Raw genomic sequence first — 21,744 nt, forward strand, 5'->3', positions numbered from 1 at the left:
GATCTGCGGCCGTATGTCTTGGACACTCGGGTGAAGAGAGGTGCGGAGCTGTCCACTGACCACTACCTGGTGGTGAGTTGGCTCCGGTGGTGGGGGCGAAAGCCGGTCAGACCTGGCAGGCCCAAACGTGTTGTGAGGGTCTGCTGGGAACGTCTGGCGGAATCCCCTGTGAGACGGAGCTTTAACTCCCATCTCCGGCAAAGCTTCGAACACGTCCCGGGGGAGGTGGGGGACATGGAGTCTGAGTGGACCATGTTCCGTGCCTCCATTGTCGAGGCGGCCGATCGGAGCTGTGGCCGCAAGGTTGTCGGTGCCTGTCGCGGCGGCAACCCTCGAACCCGCTGGTGGACACCTTCGGTGAGGGATGCCGTCAGGTTGAAGAAGGAGTCCTATCGGGCCTTTTTGGCCTGTGGGACTCCGGAAGCAGCTGATGGGTACCGGCGGGCGAAGCGGCATGCGGCTCGGGCGGTTGCTGAGGCAAAAACTCGGGCGTGGGAGGAGTTTGGAGAGGCCATGGAGAAAGACTTCCGTACGGCTTCGAGGCGATTCTGGTCCACCATCCGGCGTCTCAGGGGGGGGAAGCGGTGCAGCACCAACACTGTTTATAGTGGGGATGGTGTGCTGCTGACCTCTACTCGGGACGTTGTGGGCCGGTGGGCAGAGTACTTCGAAGACCTCCTCAATCCCACCAACATGCCTTCCACTGAGGAAGCGGAGCCTGGGGACTCTGGGTTGGGCTCTCCAATCTCTGGGGGCGAGGTCGCCGAGGTGGTTAAAAAGCTCTTCGGTGGCAAGGCCCCGGGGGTGGATGAGATCCGCCCGGAGTTCCTTAAGGCTCTGGATGTTGTAGGGTTGTGTTGGTTGACGCGACTCTGCAATATCGCATGGACATCGGGGGCAGTTCCCCTGGATTGGCAGACTGGGGTGGTGGTCCCCCTGTTCAAAAAGGGGGACCGGAGGGTGTGCTCCAATTATAGAGGGGTCACACTCTTAAGCCTCCCTGGCAAGGTCTATTCAGGGGTCCTGGAGAGGAGGGTCCGTCGGATAGTCGAACCTCGGATTCAGGAAGAGCAGTGTGGTTTTCGTCCTGGTCGTGGAACACTGGACCAGCTCTACACCCTCGGCAGGATCCTGGAGGGTGCATGGGAGTTCGCCCAACCAGTCTACATGTGTTTTGTGGACTTGGAGAAGGCGTTCGACCGTGTCCCTCGGGGAGCCCTGTGGGGGGTTCTCCGGGAGTATGGGGTACCGGGCCCTTTGATACGGGCTGTCAGGTCCCTGTATGACCGGTGTCAGAGTCTGGTCCGCATTGCCGGCAGTAAGTCGGGCTCGTTTCCGGTGAGAGTTGGACTCCGCCAGGGCTGCCCTTTGTCACCGATTCTGTTCATCACTTTCATGGACAGAATTTCTAGGCGCAGCCAAGGTGTTGAGGGGATCCGATTTGGTGGCCTTAGGATCTCATCTCTGCTTTTCGCAGACGATGTGGTCCTTTTGGCTTCATCAGATCGTGATCTGCAGCTCTCGCTGGAGCGGTTCGCAGCCGAGTGTGAAGCGGCCGGGATGGGGATCAGTGCCTCCAAATCCGAGGCCATGGTCTTGAGCCGGAAAAGGGTAGAGTGCCTTCTCCGGGTCAGGGGGGGTGTCCTGCCCCAAGTGGAGGAGTTTAAGTATCTCGGGATCTTGTTCACGAATGGGGGAAGAAGGGAGCGGGAGGTCGACAGGCGGATTGGCGCAGCATCTGCTGTCAAGCGGGCGCTGTACCGGTCCGTCGTGGTGAAGAGAGAGCTGAGCCAAAAAGCGAAGCTCTCGATTTACTGGTCGATCTACGTTCCCACCCTCATCTATGGTCATGAGCTTTGGGTCATGACCGAAAGAACGAGATCGCGGATACAAGCGGCCGAAATGGGTTTTCTCCGTAGGGTGGCTGGGCTCTCCCTTAGAGATAGGGTGAGAAGCTCAGTCATCCGGGAGGGACTCAGAGTAGAGCCGCTGCTCCTTCACATCGAGAGGAGCCAGTTGAGGTGGCTTGGGCATCTGGTCAGGATGCCTCCTGGACGCCTCCCTGGTGAGGTGTTCCGGGCACGTCCCACCGGGAGGAGGCCCCGGGGAAGACCCAGGACACGCTGGAGGGACTATGTCTCTCGGCTGGCCTGGGAACGCCTCGGGATTCCCCCGGAAGAGCTAGAAGAAGTGGCCGGGGAGAGGGAAGTCTGGGCCTCCCTTCTGAAGCTGCTACCCCCGCGACCCGACCTCGGATAAGCGGAAGAAGATGGATGGATGGATGGATGGATAAATAAGATTTTTTTTTTTCCATTCAGGCATTTAGCAAATACGTTGGTAATGATTCAAAACCAAGAACAAGAATCGCCTGGCTTGATTTAATGTCAGTGAGAGAGAAACTGTCGTTTATATTAAATCAATTCGGTTCATTCAGAAAGCTTAATAACTGAAGAAGAAAAAAAACTATAAATCTTCAAGACGTGAAAGTCATAAATCAACTACTTTACAGGCTTTTCTATTTGACAAACTGGGACCAGAGCAAGAGGTTTTTCTTCATATAATAATCATACAGCACTGGACTTACTGCTTTGTCAGACATACTCAACAATCCAAGATTATGGTTTTGTGCAGTTGACACAAATCTTAATTTTCTGTTTCCACATTAATTTGAAATATTGATTTCTGGTTCCAACGTTTGCAGCTCAAAGACCCAGTGAATTAGTTATCAGCTTTTCTTGTTTCCAATTCAGTACTAATATTTAAATACAGTTTTTTTTTTTTTTTAGGTGCAAACTAAATGAAAGCAGCTGTTAAAATGATTTAAAACACAAGTATGGCAAAAAATTATTGCAAAATTGTGTCGAAATTTCAGCTAAAACGTGTGAGAATATTTAATATCTGTATTTGCAACACTTTTGAATTAAGGTTGTTTTTTTTTACAATATGATTTTTGAATAGATTTCTCCATTATTGATAAGAAATATTAAATCTATGCAGACTCGATAGCCGCACAGATCAAGTAGAGACGAGCAGAATTTGTAAAAACCAGATTGCGCGTAACGCCAGTTCAAAACCCACTTCATTGTGGAAGACTTAAATCTTCACATCAATACACACATTGATATTTCAGCAATTGTGCCTGTTCTTTCATGCTAGAAATTCAGACAAAAAGCAACAAAAAAACACACACACAGAGGTTCAGTGTTTATCACCAACAAGTTGGGGAGAAACCAGACCTTGAAGCGGACAAACGAGTCTGAGTGATTAACAGTGGAACCCATAAATGAGCCGGGACAGAATGTCAGACGCTGTCGTCAGGACCGACCGCGTTATCTCTCACACCTGCTGACAAAAACGTCAGTCATGCCGATGAAAATATATGCAAGATGTTTGCGGTTAAGAGATGTTTCAGAGTTTTAATGCGAGAGGGAGGAAGGGGCGGGAAGCCGGAAAAAAAACTTCCTCATATCCAATCGTCATAACATCGCCTTGGGATGTTTACTGGCTCTGCGAGCCATACTTGAAATATTTGAGTTTGATAGTTGGATTTATTATCTCCATCTTCCTCTTCCTTTACAGCAGGGGTGGGCAATCCTGGTCCTCGAGGGCCGGTGTCCTGCAACTCTTGCAAGTCTCCCTGGTCCAACACACTTGAATCCAGCAGCTGAATCACCTCCCAAGTGCAGTCAGGTTCTCCAGAGTCCTGCTAATGACCTCATTATTTGACTCAGGTGTGTTGAAGTGGAGATGCATCTAAAAGTTGCAGGAGTCCGGCCCTCGAGGCCTGGAGTTGCCCACCCCTGCTTTACAGGAACTCCCTCCTCTCCGAGAAAAGGTCCTGGAATTCCAGATCTGTCTCGTGAAATACGAACGTTGCTGTCCTCTTACTGCAGTGAAAGGTGTGCTTGGTTGCAGCAGTCAAACTGCTGCTTCTGTTTCTGCTCTCAGGATAAATCGCAGAAAGTCCTCTCAATGCTCAGCTGACGTGCACAATCACTTGAGTTGCTGCGACAGCTGGACGGACACGGCTCACGCTAAACGTTGAAACTTTTCCCTGCTTGCACTTTCAGTAAATTTAGGAAGAAAATCGGTTCCCTAGCTAAATACCCAATGTTAAATTTTGCATTTATGCAAAATGTCAACAAAAGATGCTAAGAGATTAATTCCCAATGTGCTCATTTCATTTCAAATTTATAAACTTGAGGTGCTTCACACGTTAATCAAATTTGTGAGCTGCTCTTTGTCCCACTTTAAAACTTAAAAGAAAATTTTCTCCTAAAAGTAGAAATTTCCACTTATCATCTGACGTTACTGAAGTCTGGAAGAGATCGTTACGCTTAGGATTTACGGGAGTCGACAGTGAACCAAAGCCTGAGTGATTAACAACAACAAAAAACCACACAGGAGGAATCTAAACAAGATACTCTGGATTGAATTTGGATGTGGATAGGGAATAAGCCACACCCTATTTTTAGTTTCTTCCTTGATTGGAAAATTCATTAAAAGTGATAAAGCAGGTTTTTTTTTATAACCTTCTGCATGCATTGTTTCTGTTTCTCTTTTGTTGGATTTGAGGCTTTAACCACTGCAGCAGATGTAATCAGTGGTTCCACGCAGTTTGAAATCTCCACATTAGTGTTGATTCCAAGGCTGAACGGGTTTCATGAGTCCAAAGACGGCCGAAAGCAAAAAGAAAACGTATCGGCGACTCCGCAGAGCACCTAATCATACGACACGAGTCGATTGGTGCCAGTAATGCACATCGAAGGCGTGCATTACTGGCACGTGCATTACTCTCTTTATCACATCTCAGAGATGTCTCAGAGATCGCTTTACCACATCTCAGGGGTGTGGTAAAGCAAATTAAAAAAGTCACTTAAGAAGCGGCGATGTTGAACAAACGAGTAGAGAATGATCACCCGACACCAGCTTGTCCTTTCCTCATATTTCATCTGAAAATTTCCCTCCAAAGATGCAGTTTGCATTTCCTCTTGGAAAAAAAAACAAAACAGACAACAAAAATAAACTTCCTTGCTGCCTACGATACATACAGTAGTTGATCAACTGCAATGCAGTGTAATGTAATCGCCTGGCATCCAGAAGAAAGTGATCCACACCGCCTAGAAAAACCAAACGTCATTCCAAAAGAAATGCAGGAGCCAAATTCACCGTATTTAGTAGCTAAATCCTCAGCTGAAGAGCCTAACTTTGCATAAATATGTATATATATTTTTAAATACTCCATAGTTGCCGTGAAATAAGCCGTACAAGTAGCTGCAGAAGGACGATCAATCATTCTACATGGTACAATCCTGTAACATGATCCACAACACAGTTTGCGTCATTTTTCTCGTAACTTGGTAAAAACACTTCCAAGAACAATCTGTTCAACATTCCAGCACCGAGCAGAATTGATTCTATCTAATCTAAGATTTCAAAGAACTGATAAAGACTTAAATGGCCAATGGTTTAAATACAGTATGTTTTAAGAGCCAATTTATTATTAATCTTAAATGTAATTTGCGCTTTGCTAATGCAGTCATGCGCTTTTAACGTTTTTGACACAACCACAAATCTCTATCTGTTATGGGTATTTTGATTTTTTTTTTTACAAATAAAAATCAGTGTCAGGTATTTGAGTCTGCACACAACTATTCTTCGCTCCACTGGCAGCTGCATTTCCTTAAGGTTTTGCCTTAAAGAAATGCACAAAACAGTCCTTTTTTTCTTCTTCTTCTTCCCCAAAAGAAGAAAAAACAATTTGAATTTGAATTCACTGAATTCAGATTTGAATTCGCTGAATTTGATTTGATGAATTCAGAGATTTGATGAATTACATCCATGAACGTCAAACTGTCATCCAGCAAATTTCAACACCAGACAATAATGACTTCAGGAAGCAGTTTTCAAGCGATGGTGTCATGCAAGTTGACCCTATGTGTGCTCATTTTTATACCCATAATTTTTGGACAGCAAAGTTCAATTTTACAAGACACACCCGGGCCTGGAAAAATCTTATTCAGTTTACCATTATTCTATGACGAAGAAACTCCAAAACAAAACACCAAAAAACAAATTCTCAATTTTCTGGAGTGTTTCTTGGTCCTCGTTAATTTGTTATTAATACCGTCTTTAAAAAAAAAATGGAGGCCTGTGATTAAAAAAGGAAAGCACAGGAAAAAAATAAATATTGAAATTAAACCAACCTAATTTAATTATTATTGAGTATTCAGTGAGTGAAGGCAATTTGTCTGTTTTCCTTTAGCTGTGTGATTTAAAGATGCTTCATGCCAGCTCTGAACTCTCGTCACTGCAGGTGTTTGCCACGTTTTACTGCCTCCAGGTAACTTGGTTTTGTATTATATTAAGCATTTTCATTATATATATATAAAAGAATATCTATATTTAACCGTCGCTACTTAGGCTGACAATAGTCTGATTGAAGCAGCGTTCTTGGAGAACATTCCGTTCCTATTGTAAACTGCGAGACCTATTCATCAGAATGATTAGCAGGAAAGGAAAAAGCGCTGAACAGCTGCAGTCTGAATATCAGGTATTTATTTTTATTTCAACTCTGAGCCGGCCCGTCTCCACCTTATCGCTTCTTCGTCTCAAAGAAGGGAGCCTGTCGAAGCCAAACTTTTCAAAAATGTCAGAGGCCGTGACTCTGCGCAGCTCTGATTCAATTCAGGATGAAATGCTTTTTTCTAATTTTAACTGGAACAACTGGTGGCTTCAAGACACTTTAACAGTTGAATAAGACGAGGAACAAGTCTTTAGATAACGATCGGTTTCAAAGCACAACATCATCTCCATGCACAGGGAGATAACGTCACCACAAATACCCACGAGGTTACAAAACCCTAGAGGATTTTATAACATAAACCTCGCCTAGACCTTTCTACTAGTACATACCGAAACTTTCTGGTATGTTAATTTGTTCACTAATGTTGTCAAAAAAAAAAAAAGAATATATATATACATTTGTGCCTTCCCAGAACTGGTGTATTAATACCTAGTCGGTTTACAAATGGCGTCTTCTGAAGGCAGTTTTATTTTGGGGTTTATTAACGTAAAGTGTGACCAACTAGAAATGCATGCCGCACTTTTCAGAATTTCATACACCAAAATTGGAAGACGTTATACAATTTTCTGTCCACTGCACGAAATCGTGTTGCTGAGTCACAACGAGTACCGATAAGATCCACTGAATTGTGACGCGACAAACAAACAAACAGCTCAACGGACGTGAATGCTTCTCCGAGCCGCAGCAGAAAGATAATTTGCCATCTTTGTGACGATGGACAAAGCTTGACAATATTTGTGTTCTGCCATTTATAGCAATTAAGATGCCATCCCAATAAATATACAAATACTTTTATGCCATGTATCGCAGCTTATTTAAGTCGTTCGCAATAACGACATAAGTAGACGTTGATGAAGATGATGGACTTTTTCAGGTCAGCGCCGGCATTCCTTCACTGGTGTCACTGGGCAAGACAAACGCCTTCTGAGCTGAAACACAATGGCACTTTGTAACACAACGTAGTCCAAGTCAACAAAATAAAACCAGACCTATAATTTAAGTTGTTAGACAGGCCGGCAAACAAAAGTCGTAAGTTCAGGTCTGGAAAGAAAAGACGGCTGTTGTTCGACTGTGAGATGTACTGAGAGAAATCCAGCCTTTGGTCACAGAACAGGTTGTACCGCAAAGTTTGATATTTGATATATGCCAGGTGACAATGGGACACGGCAACAAAGTTCGGCTTTTACAACAATGGCCTCTCTTTGCCTTGAATACACTCATTTCCACCAGAGTGCTTTCTGATGTGAGTCATTTCAGCAAAATAAGTTTTAAACAAACGGTAAGAGGCAGAGAGAGCACAAGGGAGACTTGTGTTGTCTGTATTCCTTTTAAACCTCTTTTCCCTTGTGTGTGTGTGTGTGTGTGTGTGTGTCCATTACATTTCTAATAGTTGTATATCTTGGCAAAGGCTTTAATGCTCTACTTGTGAGAGTAAACCTGTTGGGCCTGGCGTTGGCACTTTGAATGTCATGCTGCCAGTCAGAAAAAAAAAAATAATTACAATTTGTATGTTTTGTTTGGCTTTTTATTTGGTAGCTTTGAATTTCTCTCTGACGGAAAAACAAATATCGTATTGTCGAAACCATTTCCAAGAAGATGTGACATAATCTGGGCCCCAAACTCGGATTTGAAATGCCTTGCTGCTGAAAAGTGCTTTACGAATAAATACAATAAATTTAAGAAAAACAAAAATCAACATGGCTTCAAAGTTGGGATTAAACAAAACATTGGGGTATATTAAATCAAAAAAATATATTTCTAATTCTGCGAGGTTACAACGCGACAGCGCAGCGTTCTGATCTTATCAAGGAATAACCAGATGATGATGATAGAAATGTCCTGCGTGAAACAAAGCAAGACACTTCATTAAACTGATAAACAGAAGCTGACATCTTGGTCAGAATGATTCATCAGGTTTTGTGTTATCGTGCCATTAGAAAAAAAAAAAAAAAAAGCTGCTTTATATCCTCATTCTTACAAATCCCCACATGAGAGCAAATTGTGGTTTTTGAGAAGTGCCTGTCTGAATAGCTTCAACTGTCAGAGGGGTGTGATTTTCTTTTTAATAGGAGGATTGTTAGGATTGATAGGATTGTTAAATGGGGTGTGTGCAAACCACAAGGAAAAAAGAAAGTTCCTGCGTCTACACAGTCCTCCTTCGAGTTGCATGGACTGTTGAATATCTGTAAATAAAACATGGACCTTGGCCCCCGCCCGTCCCGTACCATCCGTCACTCGTTTGTGAAGAAGTCACCTTTGTGTCAACACACATTCACCAACACATCACATATTTCAGGTCATAAAGGAAAAAAGTTAATATCAGACAACCTCAAGTTAATACAACATGGAGTCTTGAGAGTAGATTCTATTTATTGTGGAGAAAAAAAATGGCTACTCGAGTCGACCGTGTCATTCCAGGTAGTCTTAGCTACTAGTCTTGCCACTAACTCTGGCAAAAAAAATAAAATAAAATAATGAAAGTATGTATAATTACTCTGGCCTGTGTTCCTTACTGCATGACCCAGTTGCAGAGTGAAATTAAATACGCAAAAAATATTCCCTTTCCTCCCTTACATTGTACGGCAAATCCTCCACTAGCAACACAAACACAAAGCTGCCAAATCCACCGTCCTGATTGGCTAAGCAGCCAGGACAGGAATTGGACATTTAAAAAGCCTGAAATAAATCAGGATGGCCTCAGCAAGGCCTCTGTAGTGTCAATTCAGGACACCAATTCATTGTTTAGCGCTCAACTTCAGTGACCATTTTTCTTTTCTTCTTCTCTTTTCCAGCTATTAATCATCCTGACAGGGATACAGCGGTGGGCAGACGATTGCTCCCATTCTCCTCGTTTCAAACCTGGTCGAAATGGACAAGAACATGATGAATGCGGCTCGTTCAAATTCTTTAAGGACGCCAGGCGCACCGTACGGCTCCTACGGCTGTTTTTTCTACCCGTACGCAAATCCAGGACTTCATTGAATGTTGGTTTGCAAATTTAAAAAGGAAAAAAAAATAAAAGAAAGTCACAAAAAGATACTAGCTAAGTTTCAGAAAATGGTACACTTGTCTACAAATATGTTAGCATTTGCGTTGGTGAACCGGAGCGAATAAACTAATCAAAATCCAGTCAATTTCTTTTTGTTGTTGTGCATATAGACCATCCTTCTGATTTATTTATTTCTGTCTAAATAAATTTTACGAATAGCTATAAGTAAAGTGTTCTGTCAGCTCTCAGACTCTCTTCCTGAAACCAAAGGCCCAGTCTGGCTGCTTTCGGGCTGACTCACCAGACAAACATTTTTTTAATATTTTTTCCCGTAAGCTGACATCACCCCACCCTTTGGCAAGCGCTGCATGGCAGCTGTTTAGCTGCATAGCTTTTTGATGCATTGTTTATTCTGTATTCCATGTGTGACCTTGCGGAATGCAAACACGCTGCATGGAAATAAAAATAAAAGCAACAAAGAAACGGCGAATAAAGTTCAAACCGTATCTCGGTAGCAGCCCAGTTAATCCGCACACCAAAAGAAATCAAAACAAAATTCCACGGATCAAATTATGTGCAGTGAAGTTGAAAGATAAAGGGATTAATTATTACACACTTTTACTGAAATGTTTTTAATACCTCATACTGGGTGTGGGTTTGATCCATTCTCTTTAAATCGTCTATGGCCTCTGATCCGACTCTGTTCTCTCTATAGATTACCTAATGGAGTCGTGTCAGGTGACTGACTGGGCCGTCGTGGCCGTGTGTTGAAGTCAGCTGAAGGTTTTCTTGGCCTTTGAGTTTCAAAATCCATCTTTTTTTTTTTTTTCATCTTCGAACTCTGGTCAAGAAAGTCCCGGTAAATTTCTACATCCATCTTTCCTTCAAATACACGAAGTCTGCCAGTGCTGGAAAACAGTCCCACATTGTAATGCTCCCACTTCCAAACTGCAGGTTTGAAATGATGTTTTGTGGGTGATGCCCAGTGTCTAAGCAAGTCTAAGCAGCAGCTGCGTTTCCATTACAAATGTGCGCAAAACTTTGCCAACGCGCAATTTTGCCATTGCGGCGTTTCCACTGCAACGGCTGAGTTTGCGGCAGTGGCATCCAGGTATTGATCATGTGACTTGTGTGATGTGAAAAAATAGTGTTTCTGTTGCAGTTTTGGAAAATAAACCAATTTAGATGACGGCCAATAAAATAAACGGCACCTTATCCCACTGCCAAAACAGAACCTTTGTTTTTTTTGTTTAAAATTGGCGTCTCCTTTGTGAAGATTTAGATTTAAAATGTTAAATTGTGCAATTATATGGTCAATTGAAACATAGTTAATGTGTGTTGAATGAGTGTGTGTGTGTGGAGGTCAATACGGCTGAGTGCACTGCTTCTCGTTAACCGTTCGTCCTCATTCCAGGTGTCTCTGACGCTTTTACTAGTGACCACTGGGTCTTCACAACTGTCTGTGACTTCGTTTAAAATCAAACCTGTTGAGCATCTGGTTTTTACCAAACTCTAGCAGAAATGATCTTCAATAATAAGGTTGTGAAGGTTTTGTTTAAGGTTTTTCCTTTATCCATAAAGACATTCTTCTCTTGGTAATGATGTTCTTAAGCATTATAGCGCTTACGGAGGTATCTGGTTATACATGTGGATTTTTAGGTTTATCATATTTTCCCATATGTCAGGAACCTCTTGAGAAAATATATGAATAAAAAATATCTACACTGCAAAAAAAATCCTGAGTATTTTTGTTCGTTCTAGATTGTAATGCAAATATGTTAGTTTTGTTTTAAATCAAGTGTACTAAGTTTCAAGTAACATTCCAGCAAGATATAGGAACGTGTTTTAAGTAGAAAATTCCTCAATATTGATAAAAGTAGTAGCTCCACAGGTGGATTATTTCACTTATCACAAGACGCTGCAAAAATAGTCTATCACTTTTCATCAAAATTCAGGAATTGACTTAAAACAAACTCCTACATCTTGCAGAAACGTTCCTATGTTTTGTTTGGGGTTTTTTTGTCTTAATTCAAGTGTGCTAACATTTGCACTCAGAAACTAGATCAAAAATACTTGGTAAGAAGTGTGTTTACAGTGTAGCATGTATGAAATTAAAAAAATGAGCAAAAACTCTCATTGCAATACTGATGTACAATAGAATTTGGGAGTGAAGCATCAAAAACACCATCTAGTCAGATTACTTTTATAGCTCTGGAATTAAGCATTCAATAAGATCCATATAGGATATCAGGGTTTAATAGATTGTTGGTGTAACATATCTTCCTTGAACCATTTGTGTTCTTAAGCTTGCAGCTCGGGTTTCAAATCAAGAAACTCGATGGAATTGAATGCAACAGAACTGACACCTGAAGTTCCTTTGCCGATCATCAGCAAAGGAACAACTTAATTGAAGTGACGGTACAACGCCTGTCCGGACCTGCATCTCGTTGACTATCGGGTTCCTTCCGAACACGTCACCAAATCTACCAGGAGAAGTGTCTAGTAGCTCGCACAGTAAAAGTTTTCTCCTCGTCGCTTCTGCTGCTAATAATTTTAAAGCTCAATTCGCCTGACAGAGATTCTGAAGCGCAGATCGTAATGGAGTGTGATAAAAACAATACGTCTGTCACGTCAGCAAACGATGTGCACGCGATAGTCGGTGCGGTTGGAGTCCAGGGCGTGTCGCCTCTGCCCGCATGTTATTGTCTCGCCGCAGATCTGTGCACGTATTTGTGGATGAGACAGTTGTATCCGAGGCCCGGACAGTAACGGAACAGGTTGCACGTGTCCTGCCAGTGTTCAGAAAAATAAACAGAGATAATAAAACTAAAAAAGGTTTGCTTGATGCAGGGGAATTTCTTCTGAAATATGTCATAAAATAAAAATAAAAAAAGGTTCAGAGATGCTTCCAAGGAATGGGAGAAATTAGATTCTTTAAGGTGTATATGATGTATTATGTTGCTATAGCTAGCTAGCATTGTTGCACCAATTCAAACTTTTTATACTGCAATTGTTTTGTTGGTAATGCTTTCCAAACAAAAAGCTGTTCTGAACATTTCGTCTCAATCTGATACGCCACCGAGATCTTAATCCAGATATTTGTTTTCTTGCATAAAAACCTTTTTTTTTTCTCACTGTTGCTAAATTAAGTGTTGATTTCTAATCAAAGCAACTTCCCAAGCTGAAACTGCTCCCAAAGGTAAAAAAAAAGAAAAAAGAAGAAGAAGTACCCCTGAGCAGTCGTGTGGCAAAACCACTGGCAGAAAAATATGCAGCTACGTTTTGCTTTCGTTATTGCTTTCTGTGGGCACACACTTCGCACAGCCGTCAAACAAATATGCAAAGCAAATCAAAAGAGACAAACGGAAAATAAAAACTTTAGTAGCAAGTTCTTCATTCCAAGAGCAAGCCAATCAGATTGTTTAATGGAATTTATTTTATTTTCACAATCAAATGTATGTACAAGTCACGTCTATTTACAGGACGACTTAATGTCGATGACGACATTTTCTTCAAATCACGTTCTGCTACATTGTGCCTTTAACTTCCTCACTGTTGAATTACGTTCATGTTTGTTTTTTTATTTCAGACATTTCAACAGCAAGACAGAAAGTTTAATAATAAAAAAATAGTATTAGGGAAAAATAAAAAACTTAGTTTAAAAAAAATAAGACAAAAATTAATTTGCATCTTTACAGTAAATTCCAAATGTAAAAAAAAGAATAAACTTAATTTTAAGCAGAATAAAAGACAGTGAAAATCTTTTATTTTTGAACGTGCATGACTTCAATCTCCATCTTCTGATATTTGTTATGACACTGGGTTAATTAAGTATATTAGGCATGATTTACAATGTTTATGCCTATACGTTTTCCCTCATGTTTGTGCCATTGATACTGAAAATCATGCAAATTACTTTAATATGTCCATTCAAACTGCTGAGTTTGCCATCCTGCTGTTCTTTGTTAATGACGCATAGACGTCATCCGGATGCGCAACGACGCTAATAAGGCGCTTTGAGTTGAGTTAATAATGGGAGGCAGTTGAATGTGCTGTTGGAGGTCCTTCCCTGATCGTCACGATGAACTTGAGATGATGTTCTGCAGCTTCATCATCTCGTCGGTGGTCAGAGGAAACCTGGACGTGGGGCTGGAGTTCAGCATCAGCACAGCTGAAGGCTCCACTTCCAACCTCTGCCTCCCTCTCTGCAGCAGGTCTTCCATGTAGAACTTGGAAGACCTTCTCGGGGGACTGCATTCGGGTTTCACCGGACTGCGGGGAGCCGTCGTCTCTTTGGAACAGGCATCCCAGAAATCTGTTGAGTTGAGCTTGTATGGCTTATTAATATCCAGCTGGTCGAGTGGCCAGACGTTCCGGCCACCTCCGACTTTTCTCAGAAGACCACCGGAAGTCTTGCAGCTGGTGAGGTGGCTCTCCTGGTGGTGATCTGCCTGAGCGTTTGGCATGAGTCCTGGTTTGTTCCTTAGCCTCAGGTCCTCAGCTGAGCTCTGGCATTGAGGACTACGAGTTGTTTCGTAGTCTGTCGGGAGAAAGTCCACATCCGACACGCGTTTTTTCCCCATGGAGACGTCGTAATCTGGGACAGGAAGCTCTTTCGCTTCGGGAAGCTTTGCCGAAGGACCGTAAAACCTGAGCCAGTTACGAACCACGGACAGCGGGACCTCGATTTCCATCTTGCCTTCCTCGTCTTTGGGTGTCCTATGTAGAACGTGACTGAGATCGAAACCCTCTGCTTCCGTCCTGGCCTCTCTGTCCTCTGGCAGCTGGACTGGAAAGTCTGCTTTCAGAGAGCCGGGTTTCGGTGTCATCTCGAGGACGCCTTTGTTTGGCTCCGGCGTCAAAGCAGAAATGAATAGGGGGCTGTCTGAGGGCGTCGGGGCTTGGACGTCGGCGTCGCTACTCTCTTTCTTCTCAAACTCGGAGAGGGTCGGGACACCTTTGCCAGACTCCTGCGTCTCGGTTCCGTCGCTTCTTATTGTGCCTGCACTAAGGGGGGCGTAGAGCGTGGAGGGCTTGTTCAGAAACTTTGGGGTCTTGCTGGACGAGGGTGGGCCAAATGACGAGGGAGGGTCAGTATCGGTGTCGGGCTCTCGAGCTGGAGCTTTCGTGCTCAGGTTCAGGGGTTCAGAGGCTGACAATCCAGTTGAGTGCTTGTACTCCTTCGCCCGCCTACGCAGGTCACCTACATGCCCTTTTACCATGTTCACCATGTCCTGATGAGTCGGGTGGGAGGAGAGACATGGGATCTTGGGAGGAGGGGGGATATGTGGTGGTATTACAGCGGACGGAATAGACACAAAATGTGGCAGAACTGGGTGAGCTGACCACCCAGTTGGGTAGTAATGGAAAGGTAGAGAGTAGATATTCCCATGTGGGTCCGGTTGGAAGTAGTGGTTTACCTGAGGGGAAATCAGAGATTATCTCAGTGAGACTCATTTCTCTTGTCTGTAAATTAAAAAGTAAGCCTTCCTACATAGTTCAGTGAATTATTCCTTGCATTAGAACGACTTTATTCACATCATTAGGTTATGAAATACAGCTCAAAATGAGTTTGAAATGAAACCAACCATGCCACGTTTGGACGGCCTCTGGCCTTCATTGTCTTTGGGGTCGCGGTAGGGCCTCGACTGATGCTGCGACATGGAGCTCATCAATATGCCTTTCAGCTGACACTCATAAGGCAGAAGCAACCTAAAGAAATGGGGACGGAGTCAGACAAAAGCTTCCAGCGAAGATAAAACCACCCGGTCGCGCTGCTCTCGCAGATAACCCCACTCACTTTTCGTAGTGTCTGCGTGTGCAGGTGGCTGCACTTGTGCTTCGGGGGTTTCCTCCCAGCGTGTTGTAAACCCGTTTCCACAGCTGATGAGATGTCACCTGGAGTGTAGAGGAGAGATTAGTTCATGTTTGTTTGTCTGGAAACGGCATTGAAAACACAGAGACGCACCATGACAGTTTGACTAAAAAAAATGAAGGGTTTACTGCCCAATCAATATCAACCACTAAAAATAACTAAGAAAATTCAGTTGCTTTCCATTCAGACATCTATAATAAATGTGTCTTCATATGCTGTAAGGCAAAAATAAATAAATAAAAAGGCTAGTTTTTGGTTATATAATTCAGCAATACCATCAATAAACATAGCTTAACCTCATAGACTATTTAATCTACTGTTATAAAAATACTGATTATACCATGTATGACATAGAAAAAAAAGAATTACCTGATGGTAGCCACCCAAGTCATTGACAGTCTTGAACATCAAAAATAAATCAACTGGAAAGCAAAAACAAACAAACAAAAACATGAATATATGTTAATATAATTATTACTCAAAAGTAAAATCAATGTATTTGTCATTTATTGCAAATCAGTTCTTTTTTTCATATTTGGTTGCCTTTTTAGACAATTTTTTCCCGCTCTTTCTTGATTTTGAGATCATACAAAGTATTCACAGGGAGAAAAAAATACACCACATAAAACGCTCAGTAGGATTACTTTTTAGAAAACATTTCTTAATTCATAGAGGTATGCAAAGGTTTTTAGCTAAAAAAATTAGCAATATAATATATACTGTATATATTGATCTAAATTCCTCTAATAACCATTTCAACACCAAATCTCACATCTTGATGTGTAGGACGTTTCCTAAGATCATTTTTAATCGATCCGACATTTGATATGTTTGTTGACGCAGCTGGAATGCGATGCACATGAATTGCGTAAAGATGTTACAACGGACAACGGTATGTAAACATTTTTTTTTTGTAAAACACAAAGTGAGGGCATATTGACATTCCTCTCAAAGCGTTTATGCAGATAATTACTTTGCTTGAAGCCCAGATTGGGGATCCTCTCTATCGGGGTGTCTCGCTTCTTCATGAAAAGATAAAGATTTTTCAGGAACTGCTCCTCCGTGATCTCCTCCATCAGCTTTTTGGTGCTCTCCTCTCGGACTTCCACCTGCGCCATTTTCACTTGCAACCTGAAAACAACAACAAACAAGAATTTTTAGGAGAGCAAATTTAAGATTTTTTTTTTCTTCCCCACTTTATTTCAAGATGTTATCCCAATGAACTTTCTCCCGCTGTTCTCAAATGTATCGGGAGCCTTGCTGCAACACCTCGATGAATCGATGCAACTCGGCCACATCGTGTGATACTGAAACCTTTTGACTAATGTCAACAGTGTTAGCGACTCACAGCATCGGCATGAGGCGTAAAAACAGCATGCTTTCAATGCGTCTTTTATCCACTTAGTAAAATCTGTTTCCTTACATGTCAATTATAGCACCATAATATTAGGTAGAGTAGATATTAAAATATTAGAATTCACATTATTTCAGGTATTTAAAGATTATGCTGTCCCATTTTCATCCATAATGCAAAAAAAAAAAAATTTCAAAGAGTTTTTTTATGGCATCCAAACGACATCACTCAATGACAAAGATGAACAGGGACCAGAAAAATCGACCAACATGATTAAAAAAAAAAAAAAAAAAATCAAGATTAGATATCATGAGATAATTACATCTGGATTTTAACCAATGTATCTCTTACCTTTTGTTCTCCAGAAGACGATAAATTTGGAAGGGCGGTGAGGAAACACGCCGAGAAAACTGTGTGGGTTAATGATCCCCGCAGGAAGTTTAAAAGACAACTTTCGATCACGGCAGCAGCTTATTAAGGCCCCGTCACGTCAGTCGCACATTTGTCCCTTGAGTCTTGGTGACAAAGTGATAAAGTAGCAGAAAGGAGGTGTTTACTTTAACAACTTCCTGCTGAGATTCTTATTGTCCGACCAGTTCGACTCGTTCCTGAGTTATGTGACCAGAAAAGAAAACAAAACATCGTATAAATTAATCATGACTCGGAACGGTGAAAAATTGCTCCCATCATATTCTCTATTCGGACATATCTTATTCTGTAATTATAATTATTTTTTATTTAAACACATATGAGAGATTGCATAACCTTTCAGAGACATTCCAGTGTGTTTGGTCTTTAACAGGAAAGCAGTCCAGCAAAGGGAATAGCACCAAAAATGGTCTAATCAGGACATCAAATCAATGTTTTGCATTTCTCAGAAACACAACTTTCTAAATGTGCGAAGCTGTTGAAGCATATTGTGCAAATCTACTGACATGTCCGTCGCTTGAGTTAATTTTGCACCACAGCAGGTTCCTCATGTTGAATTAGGCTGCTAAAATTGATCCACACTCTGCTGCACCAGTTTCTTCCTGCTCAAATAAATACCTACTATAACCATGCAGAACATTATCTCTGAACGCACAAGAAGTCGAGCTTCGAAGCAGATGGGCTACAGCAGCAGAAGACCCCACCGGGTGTCACTCCTGTCAACCAGGAAACAGGAAATTAAGGCCCCCGGCTTTATAGACTCATTAAAACTGGGTGTTGACAGATTGGAAAGACTTTGCCTGAAACACTGAAATCTGATATCATGTGTAGATAGCAGGTCAAAACCTCCTCCAAGAAATCACGTGTGCATGCTGACTGGCAGCAAACGTTTTGGCTGGTAATGGACGCTAATGGTGTGGAGGGTATTTGTATAGCACACTAAAGTAACAACTGATCCAGAACTATGTCACACCAAATCACAAGAAGCTCAAATAATCTCAAACTGGTTTCTTAAGCATGACTTCGCCCCATGACCACCAGGCCTCAATCCAAACAAGACCATTTGCGATGTAGTGAGATGGGAGATTGGAATTGACGTTAGCATATTTTGCAAAATTGCAATGGAAGCGCTTTTTACATCCTGAGTCAGATGATCAAAAAACGCCTTCTTCGGGAAAGACGAAGGTCACAGGAAGTGGCAGAAGGACGGTGGCACTGCATGGTTTTCTTTAACGACTTATCGCGTGAGCAGCCGTATTCACGTGTCTGTTTAATTGTGTTTCTTATATGGCGGAAACATTGCAATTGCGAGATTGTGTTTTCTGAACATTAGCGGAATACGGTCAATTTTTCACAGCACATTTGGAATGGAAACGCAGCTGGTGCCGTGCAGCGAACAGCTCTGCAACAACGGTGTGATGCCATGACGTCACTTTGGACCAAAACCGCCGAATGTTTCTGACATCTTGTTGAATAATGAAAGATCTCTAAAGAGCAAAACAGAGACCAACCTAGTAGTAGCTGTTGTGTGTCTAAAAAAGTGGTTCATACGCTGCAGCTGTATGTAGAATTTCTGCCAAAGAAGTTTGGATTAAGATTTCACTCTATTGACCTTGACATATGACCAAAGTAGAAAAAAATGAACTCAAACTAAAATAAGCTCTCGAAATAACTGACCTTTCTAGCTGATGAAAAATGTTGATGATTATCAATAAGGAAGAAGGAAGTATGAAGTTGGCAAAAAGTATTTCTGGAGTGTTTTTTTTTTTTTTTTTTATAACCCCAGGAGTTTGTGCTGTTTACTTTGTCACAACTAGAACAATCAAATAGTGTTTTTACAGCATGTAGTTTAGGGTTTGGGAATCTTTTTAACTTTCATACACAAAGCAGAAAAAGAGAACATATTTATCATTTAGAAAATAAATAAGGTCAGGATTTAGTCTACCATGTACGCAATATGCATCTGTAGTCAATGTTTCAGGATAATAGATAAATAAAATGTTCCTTACAACTAAATAACTATGTTGTCACAGTAAATGATTGTAAAAAAAAAATCTTAAAAATCATATTGTATTTTGATTATTTCACAAATCAACACAAACTAATTAGTGCAGAAATGTGATGTAGATGGAAAATAATGGAATATCAAAATCTGAAAAGTGTACCGTGAATTTACAGCCCATTCTATAACTTAGAATTTTGCTTTAAAAAGCTTAACATTTATTTCAGAAATTTTATTACTGAATGCAACACGTTATATAGAATAGTTTTACACAGGTGGATGCTTGAAAACCTTTTACTGTTATACAAATTTTTCACTTACAGGTAACAAAAACATGATATTTCAAAATTAAAATCTAACATCGGCCTAATAAAAAAACATTTAATACAGAAAAGCATGGTTAATATCTTTTTAAAGATAGTTTTCAAAAGGAACCTTTTGACTGATAAATGGACACGTGTTCTAATTTATTTAATATAACTTCATATTTAACCCCCTATAACTATGACGTTCTTAGTCTTTTGACTGAAGCCAGTCAAGCGTCCATTAAACTTTTCTGAAAGCAAACAGGATCATGAAAACGTTCCAAATGTCGCAAAGTGTTTCACTTTTAAAAACAACCAGCAGCCCGGCTTAATGGGAACCAGAAAACCGAAAGCGGTAAATTCAAGGTTGGTGTTAAAACATTTCCACAGATGTCCGGAGCGAAGGCTTCTACCAGGAAGTTCAATCGGTGTTTGGCCTCCTCAGAATAAACTCTTGCATTTATCCGGCACCGTGGCATCTGTCGGGGTGTGTGTGTGTGTGTGTGTGTGTGTGGTTCTCAGGCTATCATAGGAATCCGAAGGGTGGGGCGCCGTCCCTGTCAAAACTCCGCTGCTGCACCGAGCTGAACCTGCGACGATACAAATATAGAAACCAGAAACCCGGATGAGTCAAACGGGTGAAATCCATTTACTTAAATCCTCTAAAGCTTCTCTGTCAAATCAGCATTGTGAAAGCATTCTTTGGTAATTAGCGTTGTGTTTTGTTTTTTTTTTGTTCTGACTTTGTATTATGCAATTTGTATACTGTAACATCAGTGATATCTGTGGATAAACTAGACGCATTGGGGGAAGGAGGGAAGGACGTTTCTCAGAGATCTGAAGAAAATCTGTCGGTTTTATGTTTGGAGCCTGTCGGCCATGCCAAATAGAGGAAGTTCATGTCTCACTGAATTCTGGCGACATGTTCACCACTGAATTTATTTATGAGATTTCTGCAGAACTAGAGTAAGTAGCTCAGTCTTAAACCCTATCAGAGACCTTCTGATTGGTTTCAGCGGGTGTTACGGTAAAGTTGCTGCTTCATTTGTCTGGCGGCAACAGAATAAGTATTCAGGCGAAAACACGAACTGTGCCCCAAATTGAAGTGAACAGAGTAAAATTGGATGGACTAATGGATCAGAATCAAAATACACAAATTTACTGGGGGAAAAAAGAAAACTTGATTGCTGCATGCAGAAGAAAGATTTGATGAAATGCTTTTAAAATATGTTTTTGCCCTAGTCGGTGTCAGCGGATGGTAACTTTGAGTGAAAATACTACAAATGCACTACAGCAACATTTACAAAATAATTTAAGCAAAGAAAAAAGTCATATATTCCATGCATCGCTGGTGCTGAATTTTGCAGCAATTTTCAAGTAGTTACAATATTAACATACTTTACTCTGGTAATGTTACAACTTTATTCTGGTAATACTTTGTTCTTGTAATATTGACTTCATTCAAAAAATATTATTTTATGCGTATATTATTTCGACTGTCAAAATGTTATGACTTTATTTTTGTATTATTATTATTATTTACTTTATTCATGTACGAGTTCATTCTTGTAACGCTGTGGCTTTATTCTCGTAATTTTGAGACTTCAGTTTTATGACTTTAGTTTTTTAATGTTATTTTTTCTTAGCATGGCCATATTTTTAAGCAACTAAAGTTTTGAAAATACATCCCCAGCTCCCGTTTGTGATTTATTCGCAGGCTTAGTGTTTAATCTGGCCCGAACACCGACTCGGTTTGTTACTCTAAACTTTGTAAAGCGAAAACAAACCCCAGTCACGGCTGCACAGCCTGTCACAGTAAAGCTAAAATGACTTTAAACTGGAAAAATTATGTAAGAGAAATATTGTGGTTTTGAAATCTCAACTTTTTTTTTTTTTTAGACATGCCAACAACCAGCCTAGGGGCCTAATCACTACCAATAGCACAGGAAAGTCCTACGTGTGAAAACAAATATGTGAAGATTAAATCTTATACTTTATTTCCTCATTCTTTTTTTTTAAAGTCTTCATCTCTATTTGGAAAGGAATTGAGTGGAATTTTCCAGCAGCCACGTTTATAAAATTCTTGCACCGCCGGAGTTAATGCCGAGTTAAAGGGTTGGACATTCCTTGCACCATTTCAACAGGACGGTTCTATACAATGGTACCTTTTTATATGGGCTGTTGCCACAACTCACTCTGTTAGA

General features: G+C 41.3%; 1 protein-coding gene and 1 pseudogene across 1 annotated transcript; one reads left to right on the top strand and one right to left on the bottom strand.

Annotated features, from left to right (window-relative positions):
- Positions 1 to 10,999, top strand: part of LOC102221938 — a 29,391-nt pseudogene extending 18,392 nt beyond the window's left edge.
- A 2,252-nt stretch (positions 11,000 to 13,251) lies between these two features.
- LOC102229648 lies at positions 13,252 to 17,318 on the bottom strand. The gene is made up of 6 exons (XM_005816229.2): positions 17,156 to 17,318; positions 16,424 to 16,581; positions 15,820 to 15,872; positions 15,376 to 15,473; positions 15,164 to 15,287; positions 13,252 to 14,995 (listed from the first exon to the last, which is right to left on the bottom strand). The coding sequence occupies exons 2-6, from the start codon at positions 16,566 to 16,568 to the stop codon at positions 13,652 to 13,654; spliced, it is 1,764 nt and encodes a 587-aa protein (XP_005816286.1). The 5' UTR covers positions 16,569 to 16,581; positions 17,156 to 17,318; the 3' UTR covers positions 13,252 to 13,651.
- Positions 17,319 to 21,744: the final 4,426 nt, after the last annotated feature.

This window comes from Xiphophorus maculatus, chromosome 8 (assembly GCF_002775205.1).
Source record: "Xiphophorus maculatus strain JP 163 A chromosome 8, X_maculatus-5.0-male, whole genome shotgun sequence".
NCBI classification, from domain to species: domain Eukaryota; kingdom Metazoa; phylum Chordata; class Actinopteri; order Cyprinodontiformes; family Poeciliidae; genus Xiphophorus; species Xiphophorus maculatus.

Excerpts from the sequence above, each read along its gene's own strand:
- LOC102229648 (XM_005816229.2), bottom strand. The coding sequence starts at position 16,568 with ATGGCGCAGGTGGAAGTCCGAGAGGAGAGCACCAAAAAGCTGATGGAG. Across the intron at positions 15,873-16,423 it reads CAATCTGGGCTTCAAGCAAA|TTGATTTATTTTTGATGTTC; the intron begins GTAATTATCTGC and ends TTTGCTTTCCAG. Across the intron at positions 15,474-15,819 it reads ACTTGGGTGGCTACCATCAG|GTGACATCTCATCAGCTGTG; the intron begins GTAATTCTTTTT and ends TCTACACTCCAG.